The 23126-nt window shown below is 41.4% G+C and overlaps 1 protein-coding gene across 2 annotated transcripts; it reads right to left on the reverse strand.

Annotated features, from left to right (window-relative positions):
- Nucleotides 1-378: 378 nt before the first annotated feature.
- Nucleotides 379-19318, reverse strand: LOC118410876 (organic cation transporter protein-like). 2 transcript variants are annotated; one of them, XM_035812752.1, is made up of 15 exons: nt 19157-19230; nt 16425-16486; nt 13066-13160; nt 12016-12296; nt 11400-11547; nt 9009-9112; nt 7868-8022; nt 6695-6863; nt 6048-6129; nt 5512-5571; nt 4726-4823; nt 3990-4124; nt 2730-2809; nt 1847-1955; nt 379-1047 (listed from the first exon to the last, which is right to left on the reverse strand). In XM_035812752.1, exons 3-15 carry the CDS (start codon nt 13138-13140, stop codon nt 792-794), a joined length of 1752 nt encoding a protein of 583 aa, XP_035668645.1. In that variant the 5' UTR covers nt 13141-13160; nt 16425-16486; nt 19157-19230; the 3' UTR covers nt 379-791. The 2 variants fall into 2 exon arrangements, with proteins under 2 accessions (XP_035668645.1, XP_035668644.1); XM_035812751.1 differs by lacking the exon at nt 16425-16486 and having other exon boundaries at nt 19157-19318.
- Between the last annotated feature and the right edge of the window lie 3808 nt (nt 19319-23126).

Raw genomic sequence — 23126 nt, forward strand, 5'->3', positions numbered from 1 at the left:
AAGGCAGGTTCAAGAATTATGCATAATCATCAGAACCCTTATGCATGTTACCCTTTGAACAAGCATAGTTATGAATAACCCTTGGAGCCTTATGCATAATTATGCATAACCATTGGAAACTTATGCATAATTATGCATAACCCTCAAAATTTTTGCATAATTCTGCATAATTATGTACAGTTATGCCAATTTAGATTAATCCCCAGGGGGTCGTTATTGGCTGCTATGTATTTCTTACATCATTTATACTTACAGCTTACGATATCAGCCCATCTGGGTGTACGGTTGCTGAGATCTGGAAGGTCACTCCCAAATAATAATGGAATTCCCAAATTAAATTGGAGGGTGTTTTTAATTCTTTTCTTTGTGTTCTTTTCCTTTACAAATTAAACAACAACATCTTTCTAGCTGTATTGAATTAGAAAAATAAACAATTCTCTTTCCTTCTCTTTGTACAAAAAAAAGAATTTTCAAATGTTACAAAAACCTTGAGGATCTCAGATGACAATATTTAGTTGGTTTATTTCAGCTACTCCAAAAATAACCACAAACTATGATCATCTACTCTCCAAGCAGAGGTTGGGCTCTGGCTTTTTAAAACGTTTTTTTAGTCGTTTTTATCGAGCTTTCTATTTTGAATCTTGAAGTCCGCCAGTTAGGTTTTGACAATACAAGATAGATCAAGATACAATTCAAAATAGAAAGCCCGATAAAAACGACTAAAAAAAGCTTAAAAAGAACAGCCGGAGCCTAACCTCTGCTTGGAGAGTCGGATCTTGTCCGTCCCAGAACTAAAGTCTAGCTGTTTCCTTTTCCTCATCCACAATGCCGTCTTTCTTCCTGAAATTCTCGCCGTCCTCGATGGTAGCCGGAAGTGCAATCCCATTGGTTTCCGGTAGGAGCAGCGCCAGCAGCCCGGCGGCAATCGAAGTCCCCCCGAAGATGACGTAAGGCAACGGCGTCCAATAGACGCCCAGCAGGTCGATAAACGGCGCGATGATCCCGCCAACACGAGCCATCATGGCGCCCATGCCCAGGCCGATTTGCCTAGAAAAAGACGCAAATTACTTGTGGTTATTACTTGTTAAAATAGTTAATAGGATTTTCATCAAACAGTTATTACTTTTTAAAGGTAAGCATACGTACCTCCAAATTACCGCAAGGAGGCGGGATGAGTGGCAGAAGATCCACGAAAGTCTCGACCTAGTTCTCACAACTCTCGCGAGAACTGGGTCACTCCGTGATCAAGATGGATTGATCAAAATTTGGATGTACGTGTGTTTACCTTTAAAAAGTAGTCACTGCTTGATGACAATGCTATTAACCGTGTACACACGTGGCTAATGAATCTCTTCAACGTTATATGTTAAAATGGTATTTTTTTGGCTTTAAAAAATCAGCGACATCTTAAAGGTCCTGGGTTCAAGTCTTCCACTCAGAGATAGCATAGCTTTGGCCAAGGTTGTTCTGGAAAGTTGAGCTTGAGAGAAACTCCGCCACGTATTTCTGAAAACGTGGGGAATGACTGGCAACTGACGGGAGTAGTACGTCAACGCACGGCACACAAAGTTTTGCCTACAAGTAAAGTTCTATGGCGTGTCTGCGTGCTACAAAATCCTTCGGATTCCCTACGAGTTCGTACGGAGGCGGTACTTACCACAAAAGGTTGACCACGTTTTGGCACGTAGACAGCACGTATTTGCACGTGCAGTGGGTTGTGCCCTTAGCTTAAGGTCTTACGCAGCTTGTACTAACATACAAAACTGCTCTGTTGTGGATGGCCGCTTCTGTCATCCTATCAAAGGCAAAATAAAAAATAAGAAGCAAACTTGAACTCCAAATCTACCTGATAACGGTGGGGTAGATCTCGGCTGTGAAGATGTAGACGATGGCGAAGGTGGCGGTGATGCAGAACTTCCCGATCATGGCCAGGGTGGTGGTTAGCCAGAACAGGTCTGTAAGGTAGAGACACACACAGCAGGGTTTGTGCAGCATCCCTAAATGCTTTGGTGCATCGCTAAATAGTTTGGTGCATCCTAAAATGTTTTGGTGCATCCCGAAATGTTTTGGTGCATCGCAAAATGGTTTTGTGCATCCCAAAGTGGTTTGGTGCATCCCAAAATGCTCTAAAGCATCTCAAAATGCTTTACTGCATCTCAAAATGGTTTGGTGCATCGCAAAATGGTTTGGTGCATCCCAAAATGCTTTAGCGCATCGCAAAATGGTTTGGTGCATTCCAAAATTGCTTGGCGTATCCCAAAATAGTTTGGTGAATCCCAAAATGTTTTAGTACATCCCAAAATGCTTTAGTGCATCGCAAAATGGTTTGGTGCATTCCAAAATGGTTTAGTGAATCCCAAAATGGTTTCGTGCTTACCGAATCGTTTTCGTGCATCCCAAATTGTGCCTTGTTAAGAAAAGTACCATTGCAAAGGAAAGACAATCACCCTTGGGAAACGGTTGCATCTCAAGATGTGCTCCATCCCTATAATTACCGTGCCACATGCTGCGGATGCTTTGGATGCTTTATTTGTCCATTAATTGACATACAAATTGTACTCAGCAAATCTTCCTAGACACATGACATTAAAAAATACGAACATCACATATACAAGTACTTACAGTTATGATGTCATAATCTTATAGTTCGCTGTGCTTACCAAAAAATGTCATGAATGAACGCTGAAACCCGGAAAAAGAAAAGCAGATAAAGTTGTGTATGAACTTACGCTTTGGAATGAAGAAAGCGACGATACAAGCCACGCCTCCGACGACCATAAGACTGGACAGTGAACAGCGCCTTCCAAACCTGGTGAATAATGATAACGATAGAGATAAATCGTCATATCAATTAAACCCTAAAGATGATTAAAAAAGAGGATAGTATGGAGCATAGGTCATATCAATTAATCAATGGGCTATTCTGGCAGAATTGAAACAAAGAAGCTCCAGTTTAGGTTTCAACTGAAGTATTCATCTCAATACTATTGATAAATAGACATATAATTTATCTCTATTCTTTCCGGTCCACAGATTTGAGGCCTGACCCTCGTCATAGCCCCTATCTGACCTTGCTTAATGTTGTACTTAAAAAAAAGTTTTAGAATTGATGGGCAGATAGACATATGTGAATACTTCTTGTATTTGTAAATATATATATGTATATATATATGTTTATCAATTTATTAAGACATGTTTATGGATTTAATAGGACTTCAATCATGTAACCCTTATTCCGTCGCATATGACCTTAATAAAAGTGACCAGTTTTTAATGAATAATTGACTTTTTCATGAATAAATGAAGACTAAAGCAAACAAACAAATAGATAAATGAACAAACGAATGGATGAATAGCTAGAATGTAAGTTCATCTGTGACGGGGGCCGATACCGATTGCAAAGCTCCTTTGACCCGTTGATGACGTCACACTTCCGTTCCGGATGTGTGACTTAGGCTTTGGGTCATTTCAACTTGATTAATCAGAGGGCTGATCGAAAGCTTGTTGGTAAGCGCTTTATTTTGTGAACGGATATATGGTCTTAAAACATAAGAATGAATCATATCAACATAACATATCAACAATACAGAATTAATTTTTCGGCAATCTACAGAACCTGCTAGGCAATACTCTTGACTTCAATAGTTTATCCGAATCAGCCCGTATCCATCTACTATTAAGGGGTTCACCTTTCCTGTCACATTCTACAAACTGCAGTATCTTACAGTTAAGCCAGTTATATATTGTACATACGAAACGTTTTGCAACTACCTTGTAACCTGAGTTATATTTAAATAGCTGTGAACTGTTTGTTTTGATATTGTCATTTATTTGTCCTTGTCAGTTATCTTTTATTGAGAGGTGATGTGAATATTAGCGTACTGCTAGAGTGTATTACCTCTCTGTCCTGTTTTGTACTTTGATGTTAAATAAATAAATAAAAAAATGAATAGCTAGATGAGATAGCAAATAAATAAAGTAAATCTCACTTGTCCAGGATGTAGATTGAGATGAGGTAAGCCGGGATCTCCACAAACCCGGAAATGGCGAAGTTCAGGTACAGGTTCCCGTGGAACGCCGCGGCGTTCAGGGATATTCCATAATACACCATGCTGTTCACCGCCCTGGGATGAGTATAAGTGTGATGACATGTCAGCTATTGATGAAATCAAAGAGTAGACGAAGAAAAGTAATTTATTAATACATTGTATCCAGAGATTGAGATGTGACACCAATAACATCATCCCGTTAGCCTTCCCTGGCCGAGACGGGGGCCGATACCTAATACGAGGCACCTTTGACCCGTTGTTGACGTTACCTTTCCGTTAAAATCACATGACCTAGGCTTGGGGTCCTTTTAACAAGAAGGGGATCAGGACACTAACCGAAAGCTGGTTGGTATACTTCGGAACGGAAATTATAATAAGTATGCATATAAAATTTTTATAGTATCATCGTATGGTGGACATTAGCAGTAAGAATGTTGCTAAAATGATCTCCACAAAGCAAAGGTTTATATCTATGTTTCTTAACTATTTTCTACAAGTATTTCTAAGAGTATGAACAAGAGAACAATGCATCCAACACAGGCATAACAAGCGATTTAACACACAGAGATTTAGACTTTGGTTTCATAGAATCAATAGAATAGATATACGTCACGTATTGCAGAACAAATATGATAATATCAATATACGTCAATGCAGGACACAACGTATCACTCACCAGTTAAAGAACAGGTTGATAGTCCACTTGCGCAGGTTTGGAGTCCTGAACAGATCTACGAATGTATAGAGAGCTCTGTCCGAACCGCCTTCCTCCTCCTTATAGTAACAATGATCAATAATGATAACTTTATTCCACAGTTTTTCCTAATAAGGAAAGATAATCGCGAGACAAAGGTACAATGACAATGTTACACATGCACTCTTATGTCAAAAGATAATATCAAACTTTATTAAAGTTTATTGCAAAAGCCCTTGGGCTAATTGCAGGTAACATAAGAGATTCAAACAGTGTAAAAACAATATCACAAGTGTTTACTCTAGTCTAAAGCTAGTAAAAGCTAACTCTAGATCCTGGGTTATTTGGTTCGACTCCTTTTCGAAGACAGTGGAAGACCAAAGATCCCACCTTCTCTATTGTGTGTGGGTTTTGTGATTTCTTCTTGATTTCTGTTTTCTTCTTGTCAGTGAATGTGAGGAAGTTTGGGTGGAATTTGATGGCCTCTTCGTTCAGCTCTTTTCTTTCGTGATTGTAGAAAGAGCAGTTTGACATAAAATGTGTTTCGTCTTCCACCACGTTTGACGTACATTGTTTGCTGATAAGTCTATACATAATATTTTTACGGTGTAAGGGGAAACGGTAGAGTTACTAGAATTAGCATTCCATATTAATGACTGCAACCCTTTACAGTAGCATACATGTGAGGTGAGCGGCCTGTAGGATAAGATTCACTTACCACAGGACTACGCACGTCAACACGCATAGTGTACTATAGTGTTTCCATACCTTTGTTGTCAGTGGGGCGTCGTCGTGGAATACTTCATCTGGTAGATTCACTTTCGCGACCTGTAGTACGCAGAAATCTGGTTTGTTTCAGGACTGCACAATTGCGACATTCGCGTTCAATGCACACCGTACTATTACAGGATATAGGAGAATTCTTTTTACACGACCAGCAGCTACTTACAATGGTTGCGTTTCGATGTCTCTCATACACCTTCGTCAGAGCTTCTAACTGGAGTTCTGCTTCTCACCGCTATATGTAGCCGATATAGGTGGCGCTTTTGCGGTGAGAAAGTAATCCCAAACGTGGCTAAGCTTGTATCCACCATCGTCCCGGTTCATCACTGGCGTTGAATTTCTTATTGTAAGCACCTGCTGGTTGTGTAAAAAGAACTCTCCTATATCCTATATCCTATATTCTATCAACCTGATGAAACTATTGTTGGACGTATTATTACAGTTTGTCACATATTTTCAGCTTGAGGCAGTCTGAGAAAGGTATAGCAGTGACCTGTCGAAGAAAGGAACCTCTACATTACCTTGGCTCCTTCCTCTACGATGGCTTTCGCCTCGCTTTGCCGGTTCCTTGAAATCAGCCAACGCGGAGATTCGGGGATCATCCTGGAAAGGCAAAATGTTCTTATTGTTATTGGGTAGGCCGACTACTCTCTCTTGGCATCCAGGGGCTGAATTGCGAGGAGCTTACAATAGGCGGGGCTAAATCGCAAGGGTCTGGAACGAGTGGCCTCAATACGACAGTAATTGCTCAAGGTGCAGCCAAGGGACGGTAGGTTTTGAACCACTCACATCGTACCATCGCACGGGTGGTGGGTTCTTAAACGTGCTTGAGGTGTGGCTCTCCTCAAACACGGGGCCTCCATTTAACGTCCTAATAGAGGGACGGCCCTAGCGGAACTCATTTTCGACGAAGAAACATCCTCGGTTCAAGAACCAGGCTGTACAACGGTGGGTAAATTAGAAAAAAATTTTCCCGCAAACTTTACCTGAACAACTTTAATGTCAATACGTAACTCATATGGACTTGAATATACGAACTTGCGACCCGTACAACATATAACCTCCTTGTGTACAGCTTGTGTTGCTTAAAGCGTTTGTCCATTTCACCATTGTATCTTCTTGTACAATAAAGTTAACACTGTATTTATTAAGTACATGTATTGCTTACCAATAGTAGGCGAAACCGATGAGGTAAGGCATGGTGACGGCTATCTGGAACCACATCCAGGAGCGGATGAGGTAGGCTACCCCGGCCAGCAGCACGTACCCCACCGCCCAGTAGATCATGATGATCATCCCCACCAGGGTCCGCTTCTCAGGACTCACCATCTCCGCTCCTAGGAGGGGAGGGGCAAGAAAAATCAAGTCAGTAGAGTTACTACCAAGTGTATTCCAACAGTGACTGTTTTAAAGGTAAAGTACATACCTCCAAATTTTCGATGTCTGAAAGAAAGCACATCTTGATCACGGAGAATGACCCAGTCTAGATCTCGCGAGACCTAATCCCGTGTTCTCTCGCGAGATCGAGACTGGGTCATTCTCCGTGATCAAGATGTGCTGTCAGTGTGACTGATGAACCTCTTCAACGACAAGTCAGTAAAGCTTTCCAAAAAAAAAGCAAACTGAGGGGGTAAAATTGCATGGCAAAAATTCAACGCATTTGCTCAGTGCAAGGCCAAATGACCACTTTTGTTGCAAACTAAAGGTAATCTTGCTGGAAGATTGTGGTTAACATTGGTTTGAAGGCTTGTGGATTGTACAAGGGAGGGAAACACTTGTCCGGTAGAGAGTTCTATAAGGAAAGAGGCTGTTGTTGCTGCAAGTTGGAACTGATATCTATTAGTAAAAAAAATGATACAGAACAGCTTTTAAAGAAGACAGCCTCCTCACCACGAGGTATACGTATAGACGTCGTGCATCAGCATCCATTGTAAGAGTGAGCGACTTTGCACTTCAAGGTTTGGACCCAGAGCCACATGAGGTCCGGATCCCTGCTTAATGAGCACACATACAGTCATTTTCGAGAGCGAACGAATACAAATATTCCTGTGGCGTCGTGTGTAGCGTAACTGGTAGAGCGTTCGGCTCGGAATCTAGAGGTCCTGAGTTCGATCCCCGCTGTGCCCACGACGTTGTGCCCTTGGGAAAGGCACTTTACACGACCTTCCTCATTTCACCCAGGTGTAAAATGGGTACCTGACTTCGGTCGGGGAGGTAAAAGACTACCTTTACCTTCTGTCTGTACCGTGTATGTGGCAGTGTTAATATAAGTTACAAACTTGAGTGCCTGCCACATTGTCCTTGTCTGTCCAAAACTAAATAAAAAAATATATATACCTACCTAAGACGAAGGGTATCTCAAAGATGATCATACCGGCACACGCCATGATGAAGCGAAAGGCGGTGAGCACGGTGAAGTTAGGGGAGAAGGCAGAGGCCATACCGAACAGGTACATGACAGCCATCAGGGCCAACAGGACAGGCTTCCGGCCCCAGCTGGGAAATGGACAAGATTAGAAATAATATGTTATAATTTTTAGACTCCATAATCATCCGGAACGGAAGTGTGACGTCAGGAAAGAGTCAAAGGTGCTTGGTAGTCGGTATCGGCCCGATGTGTGACTTAGGTTTTGGTTCATTTCAACTTGAGAAGGATCAGAGGACTGATTGGAAGCTTGTTGGTAAGCGCTTCATTTTGTGCAGGGATATAAAGTCTTAAAATTGTAACATAATGTCGACTACCGTCACACATGAACTTGCATTCAAGAATAGAAATAATTCATGTTTGGGGTGTTCAGAAATCTTTCGGCATTTAGTGCCCATGTATGCTTGTTTGTATGTCGGTGTAATTTTACAAAAAAGATCCCATAGAAATCCAAAATAAAGACGTTAGAAATTGAATAGACTTAGTAGAGTAGGCAATATCACTGACCTACTACCAACTGTGACAGATGACATTTCTTACGATTAACTCCAAAGCATGAAGAAGGTCGGGAGAACATGGTTGGCTATATGTGTCAGGAGCTAACTCAAACCATGGTCTGGAGAATGTCGGAAGGCTATGGTCGGCTATAAGTGACATGGCTTAACATACGAATATGTGATATTGTATTTGCTGGTGTGTACTTTTTATTTTCTTCTTCTTTCAGGGGCCATTCAGAATTTAGAACTGCATCATCATATCGGCTATATAAATATCAACAATTGAAGGTTTGCAATGGCAAAACATGTATGGTATTTTTTTAGTCGCACACAATACTACAGGGTGAACCTAACGGTATAGTATGATTATGTTTAAAATAACCTGGTCCATCAACTTTAACCAAGTACTTGTAGGGTGACTATTTTTCTTTTACTCGTACACAATACTATAGGGCGAGCCTAATGGTATAGTATCGTGTAGCTTAACAAAAGGCTACAGGGAAGACATTCTGCATTTTGGCGAAAATGTAGCATTGTGATTTAATGCATTGTTTACATACATGTCTGCCGCGTGTCCTCCGAAGAAGGATCCAACCATGAGCCCCGCCATCCACACAGACTGGATCATGTTCACCTGCCATTTCTTATCACACACCACGTCCCACTGGAAAACACATGAACTTATCACACACCACGTCCCACTGGAAAACACATGAACTTATCACACACCACGTCCCACTGGAAAACACATGAACTTATCACACACCACGTCCCACTGGAAAACACATGAACTTATCACACACCACGTCCCACTGGAAAACACATGAACTTATCACACACCACGTCCCACTGGAAAACACATGAACTTATCACACACCACGTCCCACTGGAAAACACATGAACTTATCACACACCACGTCCCACTGGAAAACACATGAACTTATCACACACCACGTCCCACTGGAAAACACATGAACTTATCACACACCACGTCCCACTGGAAGACACATGAACTTATCACACACCACGTCCCACTGGAAAACACATGAACTTATCACACACCACGTTCCACTGGAAAACACATGCATCAGTATTAAGCTAAGGGCACAACCCGCCGTACGTGAAATTTGTCCGTACGTTTTTTGGGAGGCCACGTCCGCCACGTATTTCTGAAAACTTCCAGGTTGTCACTCGTTCTCATTGAAATGTCGAAAATGGCATTTTTTTGGTCGAAAAATAGATCGGCTTTATTTTCACTGAAAATTACTTAGTTGTTTGGGAAAATTCCTCTTTTAACCATAGCCAAAAAATGACAACTTATTATTTTCGGTCCCATAGGTAATGCATTACAGGGCATGTAACAAACGTTACCGGTAACGTTTGTTACAACAGTAGACTTTACCCTGTTTTCTTCGAAAGGACTTATCTTATTGACTACATAATTTAGGTATAAGTGAATGTCCCTAGGGACATTTGAAAAGTGGGCAGCTTTTTTACACCAGGTCAAATAGAAAGCGTAGACAGCATCGAACAATGGTAACGTTTGTTACAGTCATTTCTTTACAACACTTTGTTAAGCAAGGTGGGATACAAATGACAGTCAGCAACCCTTCCTTGTTTCTTTAGAAAGCCAGAAAAACTGTACAGCGTCACAAAAACGGCCATTTCTAGTCTTGTATGTGCATAACATAACTTTGGCAACCATCGTACTAGTGATGGTAACGTTTGTTACAGAATCTGGCGACAGGCATAAACCACCTCACACAGCTTCCAAGATCAGTGACAGTAGCGATCTGACGTGATCGGGCAGAGGGTCTGGTCAGCTGGTTTCACCTGCCGAACAATCATTCTGGGAACTGAATTGTTAAATTTTTGGCTACTATTTGAATTCTACGTTTCTTCTCAGGCGACAGCCATTTTTTAGGGTGTGAAATCCCATCCGTGGCTATAATAATCTTTTAAGCCATCAACCAATACAAATGTTGTGGTGCATCTTTTGTAAAACATTACAGAGGTTGTGGAAAAATGAAGGAACCAGTGATGTTGTCTATAATTTGCTCCATATCAAGGCGTAAAGTCAGGCGACAGCATTTTGACATTTAAATGAGAACGAGCCTGTAATTGGCAGGCACGTCGCCCGTACTAGCACGTACAGGGGGGCGAATCCGCAGCCCGATGGCACACAAAGTTTTGCCTGCGCGTAAAGTTCTACGGCGTGTCTGCGTGCTCCAAAATCCGTCGGATTCCCTACGAGTTCGTACGGAAGCGGTACTTACCACTTACGGATCCAAAAAAAGTGCCCACGTTCTGACACGTAGACAGCACGTATTTGCACGTACAGCGGGTTGTGCCCTTAGCTTTAGAGCATAACAGTAACACTGCAACTACACAGACTGACAGACAGACAAACAGACAGTCGGACAGATAAGTCACACCACTTTTAGCAAAATACATGCATCGGCATTAGGAAATTGAGATAGAAGACTTCCGCTTAAAGCATAAAACAACTACAGAGACAGACGGACGGACGGACAGACAGAATTCCCTCGCACCACGTTACACGTCAATCATATATACATATATATAAAACGTTCGTAGGCAGTGTTTATTACAGGCCCTATAAGCCTTTTCAAACTACTAACCACGCACGCGCGGGTAGGTGAAAGGAACTCTGGGTAATATGTCAAAGTTGAAGGTCCCCAGAAAACCGACATTCCGCCATTTTGCAGGTGTCATTAAGTTCCAGACATTGTTACACAAATCGAAACAATGGTAGAGACGAGACTGTTGACGTCTGAGGGCCTTCAACTTTGACATATTACCCAGAGTTCCTTTCACCCGCGCGTGCGTGGTAACTAGGGTGAAAAGTCTTATTAGGCAAAATGTCAAGCCTGGTAATCAAAAAATATACTGCATACCAGCTCGACATTTACTTTGAAATGTTTGTTTACCTGTGTGACGACGGTGTTTTCGAACTGTGAGGTATCGTACACGTATCCCTGGTCACACTGGATCTTGGTTCGGTTGGCTACAGGATACCTGCTCACAAAATCCTGGTACGTCGTCTCTAGGTCAGATGCAGTGAAGTTATAACTGTACCTGAAGAAGGAAAGCAACAAAAAGAAGTTACTAAATACAAAGGGTTTCTAGTACCGAGGGACGCTTGCCGGTTATACGTTACAGGTTGTTAAAAAGATGTTACTAAATACATATTGGGTTCTAGTACCTGAGGGACGCTTGACGGTTATACGTTACAGCAGGTTGCGGTCAAAAGATGTCTACAAGAGGGGACCTAAAGGCTCTTGATATTGATATTGACACAGAGCACTGGGAGGACCTTGCAAATGACAGATCCAGCTGGAGATGCACACTGTCCAGGCAGCTAAAATCAGGAGAAACCAGACTCATGCGCATGGTAGAAGAAAGGCGGATCCTGCGAAAAAGACTGCAACAGACCTGAGTCAGACATTTCAGCTTTATTACGTTTTTTAGGTCGCTTCTTAGGAAGCGACCGAGAGAGCACACGACAGCAAAGATGCTGGCATCTAGGCATTTTCAGACACCGACCTTGAACACTGGCTTTGTTTCCACTCGTCGCCCTTTTTCTCCCAAGGGACGGTGATGTTCCGTATCTCGGCGTCGGTCGCGTTCAGCCCCGTGAAGTTCACGTCCGGCTGCCGACAGCTGAAGTCTGGCTCGGCGGCGATGAAGACGATGCCCATGGTCTGGAAGGCGTTGAAGACGGCGGGGAGACAGACCAAGAGGTACACCCTCTTCTGCCACGGCCCAAACCCGCCCAGATACTTGAGAGCCTTGTCGTAGTTCACCTTAATGGAGTCAGAGAAACCCTAGATACAAACACAAACACAAGGACGTTTGGTGTCTACTCATTCAATGATTCTACTATTCAGATTTGGAACTCCATACAGTCAAAAATACAGGCTAAGATAATTCTTAAAGACAAAAGCATCCTGAAAACATTTCGAAACGGACAAAAATTGATGCGCTCGCGGATGTCATCCATATAATGAAATCAACATGGCCTACCTATGAATTAATATGCATATAATATCTGGTTGGAGAGCTGTTAAATCCTTACTATGAAATAATATGAACAAATCATATATTGTTGTGGTCCATTTTACCAAATTCTAACAAGATTGAAAGGAAGTATAAATACATAGTTGGAAGGAATATAATGATGAAAGCTCCAGCCCGACGGCTAATATATAATTGCAAGGGACAAAAGTGACAGACAAAAAATAGTAAACAGTATACAGCAGTAAGCGACCAACTCTAGTGATAAATTCAAATAAACTAAACAAAGCAAAAAACAACAACTTAGCTATTGGGTTTGACTTCTTTTTCGAAGACAGAAGAAGACGAAGGATCCCATCTTTTCGATAATGTGTGGTTTTTGTGATGTTAAGAGGAAGGTAGTTTTCTTTTTGTCTGTAAACGTGGGGAGATAAGGGTGGAATGTGGTGGCCTCTGTAAAAAGCTCCTTTCTTTCTTGGTCATAGAAGGTACGGGTCAACTGACAGACATCAACAGCAAGTCTCATGCTACAGAAAAGACCTGGATCAGTAACAGACGTGATCCAAACTTGATCCATACCTGATCTTTGTCCTTGGAGATCCCGTTACCATGACCTTCAAACAGCGCTTCGTCCTCTGGTTCTCTTTCCGCCATGTTTCTTTACCTCTTAGATTCTGTAAAAGAGTTATAGAGTGTCAACGTTGGAATCTGGATTCTAGCGTGTCCATGGAAGGAGATGGTTGGGCTCTTCCTTCCAATTCCGTGTCCCAGTGTGGATAACAGCAAGGACGTTATATGACGTCCTTGATAACAGCTAGTCTCTACCAGACTCCGGGTTGCTGGAAAACAGTAGAAATGGAACACAGGAAAGAGAAGTAAGCCGGCCAGAGGAGTGTACGGCCGGCTAGGGAACAGCGCTTGACCAAGATAATGTTCAGCCCAAAGACCCACAAAATGGCTATTCTACCTCAACAGGGAGACAGCTACGCCTGATAGAGCACCAAGCAAGGCCAGTGTCATCGGGGTCAAGGTTGCCAGTCCTGGTAACAGCGGTATAGCTTCTTTATCAACCTCCACAACAAAAGAAACACGAAAAAAACGCTACTGACAAATGTAAATACCGATGAGGGGGGGGGGGGGGGTAAATCTTCGTAGAAGCTGATATTTCGCTATCGAGCCCAGAAAGACAAAAAATTAGAATCCTTTGCGAGGCAGGGAATGACTCTCTTGTGCCCGAGTGACGCATTCACCTGGCATGGGTCAAAAAGTCACAGGTGGGGGATCTTTACCGAAGTTATCCGAACCATATGCGTCCGATCTTGACTGTCATCTCGTACTCACAGCAGCCAGTAGATATTTACGATGTTGTCTTAGAGCTACATAAGGCCTTAGTAGTTTCGACCTGGGGCTCCATAAAGTATTTCGACACTGAATGTATCTTTAAGGTCGTTTAAATAAGGATGATACCCAAAGTATAGATAGTCTCCAAGATAGTTTCCAAATGTTGTGTCGGGACGTATACGATTACAACATTGACCAGGCATCCTATAGAAACCGCGCTGAATTCTGCTTTAACGACAATACAACAGATCCTATACATGTCCGATAACATAGTGCAATTGAGGTGTCATGTTGTTCAATGCTTAAAATCTGTGTAACTGACTTTGCCACTGATTTCTAATAGATACAAGCAATTCACCGGTCAGATTTTAATCGCCCGGATCCCAAGTATGCACATTTCGTTCAAGGGTAGTGCTTCCTTTCTAGGGATTGCTAAAATTAACTGCACGCGAGATTTGGTTTCCTGTCACATTTAAGGATAACGTGCTTGAATCTCTGACTACCATTTGTTCCGAACTAGGTCACCACCCGGAGAAAGTTCAGATTCAGTGCCATTTTCCTGACCTCAGCTGACCCTAACCGTCTATGGCGAGGCCATTTTACTGACATTCTTAGCGGGGATTCGATGAAAACTTTCCTCCTTGTCTAAAGAGAGGGTGTCCATGGGGGGGATCAAAACAACTCTAAAATTTAGTATGACCAGCAACGCTAGGTCTTTTGCAAAATGTTTTCGGAACCGGTTGATGGGGTGTCAAAACCTAACTCTAGTTTGTTATTCTTTTTTAAAAATAATTTTCTTTATTGAAAAGTAACAACATTTACATACATTGTGATATCTACATGAATAGCTTCATGACTACATTTCGACTACAAAAAATGACAGTGTTTTCCCATTGCGTTTACTATAGGTACAATGTTTCACGTAAAGAGTTATTCACAATGCTAAAATAGGTAAATATATAAAAGACTGCTTTGTCATAAGAAAAAAATGCCGAAATTCATAATTAGCCTCACTCGATTGCTATACAATATATGATTTAGGCTAGCTCTTATTGTTCTAGAAATTAGGAAGTTCATTCTATATTCATAATCTGCATATGTACTATGTTTAATACTTGTTTTAGTAATTAGGATGTTAAGTTTGTTTCTTCTTTTTTTTTGCCATACATTGTACCGTGTACGATCGAAGTTCTTCTATAAAACCTACACACACATATGATAAGGTTTCACTTAATATCAAAGCACACTGTGTGTATTCTATGGTCCTTCTTTGTGTGGAAATATATTAGACAGAACATTTGTGTCTTACTGCTTTTACCATTGAAACTATTTGACCAGCAGTAATTGACCCCACCTACCTCCATACAGTATGATATTTATATAACGCCAGTTCACCTTTATCCGCGGGGTAACCTATATCCGTTCCTTTTAAAACATTGTATTTTGGGGTATCAAGTCTACGAACAGTGGTGTTGAATTGTAATATTTTGATGATATTGCAATTTGAAACCAAAGTCCGTCAACTTAAAATTCCTGAATACACTGTTTGTAAAAACAACGGATATAGGTTACCCTCCGATAAAGCCATCATAAAGGTGAACTAGCGTCACAGAAGCTAGTGGACCAATCATTTCATAAGCACCCACAGTCACATATATTGCACCCTATATATGTCAAAACTATTATTTGCTATTCTTTCCAAAAATGCAAATCAGGCGTACTTTAACATCATTTCACATAATCTTTTTCTGTGTCGGGGTACAGTGGAAAAGATCATGAGGTTTTATATCCACAAGATTATCAAAGGAATATGTCAATAGTCTCATTCTTCAGTCCAAAGTTCCCACTCACTTAGACCCCGTTCATACCAATGGGGTTGATGTTTGCTGTTGGACGCGATTTTTTAATTACTGTAAATGTATCTAAGTTCGCGGGGATTTAATTTCGCGGTAGCGGGAAAAAGGAATTTTCGCGATGGATTTAAGTTCGCGGTAACACCATAGACTGCAATCTAATATCATAATAGAAAAAATTCGCGGTGAAGTGGTCACCGCGAAAACCGCGAAAATTAATCCACCGCGAACATTTCTGCATTTACAGTAGTCGCGGGCAATCGCATCATGGTAAAAAGCTTAAAGTATCTGTTATACGCGACTTATTTGATTCCGATTTGCAAGGCTTTAGTATGATCGGGGCCTCAGTCCCGTAGCTATAGCGTGTAGCCCCTTCCCGTTGGTCTGTATCATTCATCTTTGTCATTATGTACGTTTATCAAGGCATGACGGGCAACAAAGATTTCTGTAACAATGTCGGAGTTATACCCATGTCACATTATCCACGATCTTTGAGCGTATCGATGGAAGATCGGCCATATCTAAGATCGACAGAGGGCTGCGCGTATTTTTCACCTAAAAACCGTCCCTGTCACATATAAGCTATACTTTGTACCTTGTACAATTGTTGTGCAATAAAGTTACTATCGGGCGATTGCCGCAGAACCGTCGTCCGATCGATTTTCGCCAAATGTGACAGGGGGATAAGGTTCCTTCGGAGAACAAAGGAGTAAGTCTGAACAACAAGTTTGAATCTCAACTTACAACTCTAATCCTTGCCACGAGTTGCGGATGTCGGTTCCGTGTTTTGAGAGAGCCACGCCTGCCTATAAACTGTAGAAGGGCGTCATTATGAAATGGTCGGTTTATACAGCTTCTCATTTACCACTCAAGGTAGCTAATTAGTACTGAGGTGTTATATATAATTATATACGTATTTATGTATATCATGTAACGTTATAGAAAATACCGAATACCACACCCTAAATCATAAGTTGTCTGTTCTCTACATACATCATCTTACTACGTTTAGTGGTACACAGCTCTTGCTAGTAGTTCAGATCGAAGACTTCGCCGAAGACTTCCTACAAATACGCTGTACACACTAATTGCGGTACGTTCTAAAATGTAAAAAACGTGTAGACCTAGGTTTGGAGCTTGCAGTTATAAACACACATAGTGTGAGAAGACACATATCAAAGCAAGGCCAAGACACGAAAAGTTTCGCGTCTTACCCGCGGTTTTGTATGGAGTTTGATCCAAGTGTATGCGCCCGCCAACCCTTCTTTTACCTGTGAATTGAAATCCTACCGTTCGTGTGCAGTACTCCATGTACACTGTGTTATGGCGAGGTTGCTAAAACACTTTCCGCATGAACGATCATGTTAGAACAAATAGCTTTGAAAGGGCCCAACGGTTACGATAGCTTTGACATTTGACCAGGGTTATGTTACGTCATGGAAAAGTTCGAACTTGCTCAACGGGTCGGAGATGATGGGTATTGTTTTTGTCAGACGACATTTTGTTGGGACCAAAAATAGTATTCACGAATCCTGGAGAATAAAAGACTAGTAACTACAAGGGTAGGATTCAAGTACGCCTCGCGCCGTTTATATCTGTTTACACAGCGTGCCATTAGAATTGTTTACCACATGTGTACTGTGTGGGATCTTTTGTCTTCCACTGTCTTCGAAAATGCATGGAGTCGAACTCAATAACACAGGATCTAGAGTTAGCCTTTACTATTTTTAGACTAGAGTAGACACTTGTGTTTTTTACACTGTTTGAATCCCTCATGTTACCTGCAATTAGCCCACGGGCAAGAATTTGCAATAAACTTTACTATCATTTCCGTTGAAAGTTTACGAAAGTGGAGTTTTGAATATTAACAGAGTTATATTCCGTGCATACAGTGTACCTATACACGAAATTTGGACGTCTCAATGTTATGTTATCGAGTTGTAAGACTGATAAAGCATGCTGCCAATGGGATCCAATGTAATCAAAGCTCCTTGATGTAATGTATTATAACATTTGTCGAAAAATAAATGCCAAAAATTGGGATGACAATGATTTGCATATATTACAATAATTGGACTTAATTTTATTATCTGCTTTGTTATGTACGTATTCCTAGTAATTGGGGCAATAAATTTCCAACTGTCATTACAATTTCGCGTGTTTACAAGACAATCTAACATATTTGTAGCTACAAGACAACTTGATAATTACAATAGTCTTGTATTACCCTGGTTTCCACTAAGTTTCCTCTAAGAAACGGCAAAATTAGACCCATCAATGAAACGCAAAGTTTCAACCTAGTTCTGTTTGTTGAAAGTCAAACAAAATACTGAAGGGCAAAAAAGAACGAAGGGCGATGGAAAGAAGGTAACACCATAATCGCGTTATAAATTACGAGTGTATAAATTAGCATTTCAGTTGCTCCGGCTAGCTCGTAATTCATTTTGGGCTCGGGTACAAGTTGTATGATGTGCAAGGTATTGTATCTTCTACTAGATAACAAAACAAGTTCTATGAGGTAATCTACCTTATCAAAGACTATGCAGTAGGGGAAGAGAATGTTATTTACTAATTGGCTTACATCGACTTGAGTTGAGTCTCTACCGTTTGTTTTGTAAGTAATCCTAACATGTGAATACCCGCTTTCTACTAGGATGGCGCTCTCCCTGCGCTCTCTCTGCGACCTAAAATGTGACATATAGCTCAACGAATTGTATAAAATAGAAACAAATCTTTTTACACTTTGTGTGTTTTTGTCTTCTCAGTCACACTTGGACGTTTTGTATGATATACCCAGTGTGAAATCAAAGGTTACACATATCATATTTAGGTCGCAGTGAGAGCGCAGCACGATCGCCGTCTAGTGGAAAGGGGGCCTAAAGGTGGGGTCACACATGCGTATATATTCAAGTCCGTTTGAGGTGCGTATAACGCTCTTAGTCTCTACCAGGCTTCACAGGTCGCGGGAAAAATAGTACAAATTGGACAAATATAGATACATAACATGCCAGATGAGTTAGCTGACCGAGAAGTGTGGTTAGCGACCCAGCTTACTCGTCTGACATGTTACCTGTTTACGTTTGTCCAATTTCTATTATTTTTCCAACGACCTGTGGAGCCTGGTGGAGGCAAATACTTCCATGCGCGCCTCATACGGACTTAAATATATACGCAGGTGTGACCCCCCCTTAACAGTGCTTCCTTCAAGGCGCCTGCCACTTACAACTTCAAGTTCGTGAAACGCAAGCGGACAGACGCAAAATATGAGGCCAAAGGCAAACAAACGGCAGGAAGCTAGACAACACACTATATGGAGGGTTCCCTTGTTGTTAAGGGTTAACAGGCGAGGCACTTGGCAATGGAATTTCAAATACATGTACTAGTACTACAACTCTCTCTCTCTCTCTCTTTCTCTCTCTCACACACACACGCCATTCTCAACCCAACACAACTCTAGATGTTTACAACCCACGTACCTTTTCTAAGCTTCCACGCCTTGGACTGACACCAGAATGCGGGTGTCGAGGAATGCCTACACCTGGCGTGTGTCTCACACAAACACACAGAAACTCGGTCAGACCGGTTTGACGGTTGTCTGCCAGTGACCCACCCTTCAAACAGTATAAACCAATCAACTATGAATAACGAGGGTGTCACATTCGCAATCAATGGGAAACCTTAGAGTAGAGTAGTGTAGATTATGACGGCCAGGTATTAGACTTTGTTCAAGTTTAGGTCGCTGTTCAGTTGATTTTTATTGTTGGCCTTTGTGAATGGCACAGTGATTTATATTTGAATGCGCTACATGTACTGGGCGTGACACCATGTGTTTGTCAAATCTTGATTTGAATATGTTTAGAAAGTTAGATGCAGTGAGCACTTATTCCGCAAGGCGGATCCACCCACATGTTGTACGGTGTGTGATAGGGGCGGGTACGTACCGGTACATCAAATTCAGGTCCAGGTCCGGTTCAGGTCCAGAGGATCAGGTCCAACCTGATTGAATATATGGAATTATAAATGGACGATGCTCAAAACAATGATCCATTTCACTACAAAGTAATCTGTTTTATGTACATGTAGTATTCGACTCCCACTGGCGTTTTAAAATCCTACAAGGCTAAAGAACCTCTGTACTATTGACTGTAAGACTTGGTAATATGACCATAGATTCTACTCTACTTCGCTCTTGTTATTTTCCTAGACTAGTAAGCCCCAAAACGTGTGAATGCCTGAACATATAATTTGTTTATTTTCCAATAGGTCCACCGATATTTTTCAGGTCCGTTTTTTTCCGGACCGGTCCAATAAGAAAAATCGGTTTTGTACCGGTACACTGTACCGGTACCCACTTCTGGTATGTGAAGAAGTGTAGCCTTTTGCTGGGTCTTTCTGTATTTCTTTTTTATTTTCAGATGATGTCCTGTTAACGTTGCTGTTGTTTCCGTTGGCATTTGAACAAAGCATTTTGTGACATTCCTAACACCCATTCACTTATTTGTCACATTATCTATGAAGATTATCGTTAAGATATGGTCGATTTGTTGACATTTCTATTTAAAGCTAATTGAGTTGTTACTATTCACTGATTTGTAACATTGTCTATGGAGAGTTACGAATGGTTGTCTGTAATTACAATTTTGTCTGCAAACCTTGACCTGAAAGAGGCGTGTTGCTGTTGCGCCCCACGGTGATTCTGCCTACAACTGCAGGTTCAAGACTACAAGAAAACTCTACTTGAAACTCTTTCATATGGCCTATGATTTTTACTCATTAGTTTGCAAAATCATATCTAGTTGCTTGTCAATGAGTAACTGGTTTTTGGCAATCAAAGAGTGATATTCGACTTCAATTAGCTCTGGACAAAATGGACGAAGCCTCGGGTCACAATATCAAATTCGAAACTTCTTTTGGACTTCTATCTGAATAAAGGAGCGGTCAAATACGCCGTGCGTTTTGTTTCGTGAAAAGCCTTCAACGAAGCTTTGATAGACAAGGATTTTCCACTGGACAGCTGAAGTTTGTATCACTATACTCCCAAGATGTTTCGCAGTCAGAAACCTATCATACGTCGAAGGAATAGATAGATATGCTTAGTTTGGGGAGGTAAAATGCGGTGAAGTGAGAGGGTTGGGCTCCACATACCAATAACGTGTCCTAGACACAGTAAAGTAAACATATAAAATGAAAGTATCATTTACCAAGGAATCATGGAGTAGCCACATTAACTATACAAACCCTAATTTGCATAGTTGGTACCTGTAAATGTTCCCCCTTCCATTAAGTACAAATGTTACACGTTATTCAAAGTCCCATAATGGAAAAAAACAAACATTGGAAACATAGATAATAAAGTCCCAAAATTCCAGAGCAAGAAACTTGAGGGCCAAAATTGACTTTGACCTCCTCTTCCCAAAACCTATCCACATACAATGCACTCTCTAATCACAATTGATACAAAGGTTCTTAAGTTTCACTGACAACACACACACAAACAGACACATCCCTCTTGGTAAATGGCATGGCCCATGAATGACGGCCCACTCTGATGTAGCTTGACCCTTATGTAGCCAGGGGCAACAGAGACCTTCCTCTGGAGACTATCTATGCCCCTCTGGAGTCACTTATGTTAACGATTAAAACCAAGCAAATGTAGGGGAACCCCCCAATTAACACTAAAATCAACATTCTGTACCAGGGTCAAAGTCAATTAGGCCCAAATTCAAAACTGACCGTCTGGCCACCACACCACACCAATCTACCAAATACCTTTGCAATAGCACGCTGCGTATCGGAGATATATCGCCGGAAACGCATGCCCAAAACACGAACCTTAAAACAGGTATACTGCATTTCACGCAGGTTACAACACACTGCCCATACGGAATTTAGAAAAAAGTCTATAGGACTAATCTAGACTATAGCCTTAACGTTTAATGGCGGCAAAAGCTTACGAACGAGCTATTGTACCAAGATTTACCATCTACGAGGGGCATTCAATAAGTAATGCCCCTGACCCACTTCCAGTTGTCTGATCTAGATGAAATTTTGCATGTGTAATGAGTCATATCTCTATGGGTTATGTTGCAAAACACAGCTCTGAACTAATTGTGGTTACTGATTTACTGGTGTTTGAACTGATTCAGGTGTGAAATGGACCAGGTGTGAAATGGAGCAAGTTGAGTGTCGCGCAGTGATCCGGTTTTTGTATTTGAAAGGACGCACACCAAAGGGGACTTTTGATGAAATGAAAAAAAAACTTATGGTGATGATGCCATATCATATGACCTTGTAAAACGCTGGCATCGTGAATTTAAACATGGCTGGAAGTCTGTGTAAACAGCTCCCAGACCTGGTCGTCCCTCTTCTGCCATTGATGAGGCATCTGTCGGAGGACCAACCTGGGATGTCCTACAAGAATGGTGTCCAGAGCTACATCAAATGATGGGAGAAATGCAAAACTCTGGGTGGTTCCTATGAAGAGAAAGACTAATAACGTTAACTGTGCCAAGTTTCATTAATCTCCTGCTATGGGAAATGGGTCAGGGACATTACTTATTGAATGCCCCTCGTATCACCAAGAAATTACAACAGCGTAGATTGAAACTGACTGGCCATTGTGTTAGACACCCTGAAATCCCTGCACACCATCTTGTACTCTGGGAGCCTACTACTAAAGGAAAAACAGGTAAGGGAAGACCCAGGGTAGACAACCTACGTAGTGACACAAGTCTGTATGATACTAAAGAGCTACAAACTGAAAGGGCCATGGAGGACCAAGTGCACTGGAGGAAGATCTCAGGATTGGTTCGAGCGGGAGCTCGAACAAAGTAAGTACTTTTTCAAACTTGCTGTTCTGCGTATGTGGCACTCTTTAAGCAAGTTACTAGTATTAACTTGCGTTGAGTGCAGTACCAACATGATTAAGGCTACCAAGCGGGTTTGAATCATGAAATCTTACCTGTAAGTCAGGTCCCAGTAGTGTTGCACGGATGAGAGACTTGACGTTATGCAGGGCTGACAAATATTTGCTTCTAAATGTTCAGGAACGAATGTTTTAAATAAGTGGTACATAGAAGGGCCTTGTGAAACGTTGACACTCAAAACAAAAAGTGTTTACCTACAATTTCGGTATTTAGTCTGCCTATTCTTAACAATGGAAATCATGGCAGAAAGAGGCTGTCAAAATCATCTACCTGAGTTTTAGAACATGCAAAACGCATATTGTCATGGTTGTCCGGCCTCTGAAGAGTAATTTGACGACAAAAAAAAGGAAATAATTTACGGCGGTATTATATTATACGCCATCAAAACATAGGTGGTAACATTTTCACCCCTTTTCACTACCAGTAAACAACACCAAAACACCTAACTTCTAAGGCCTACTAAAACCACAAATATCAATAAAAATCTGTTTTTTTTAACACAATAGAGAAGCTACTAACC

Source organism: Branchiostoma floridae, chromosome 3, assembly GCF_000003815.2.
Source record: "Branchiostoma floridae strain S238N-H82 chromosome 3, Bfl_VNyyK, whole genome shotgun sequence".
Taxonomy (NCBI): domain Eukaryota; kingdom Metazoa; phylum Chordata; class Leptocardii; order Amphioxiformes; family Branchiostomatidae; genus Branchiostoma; species Branchiostoma floridae.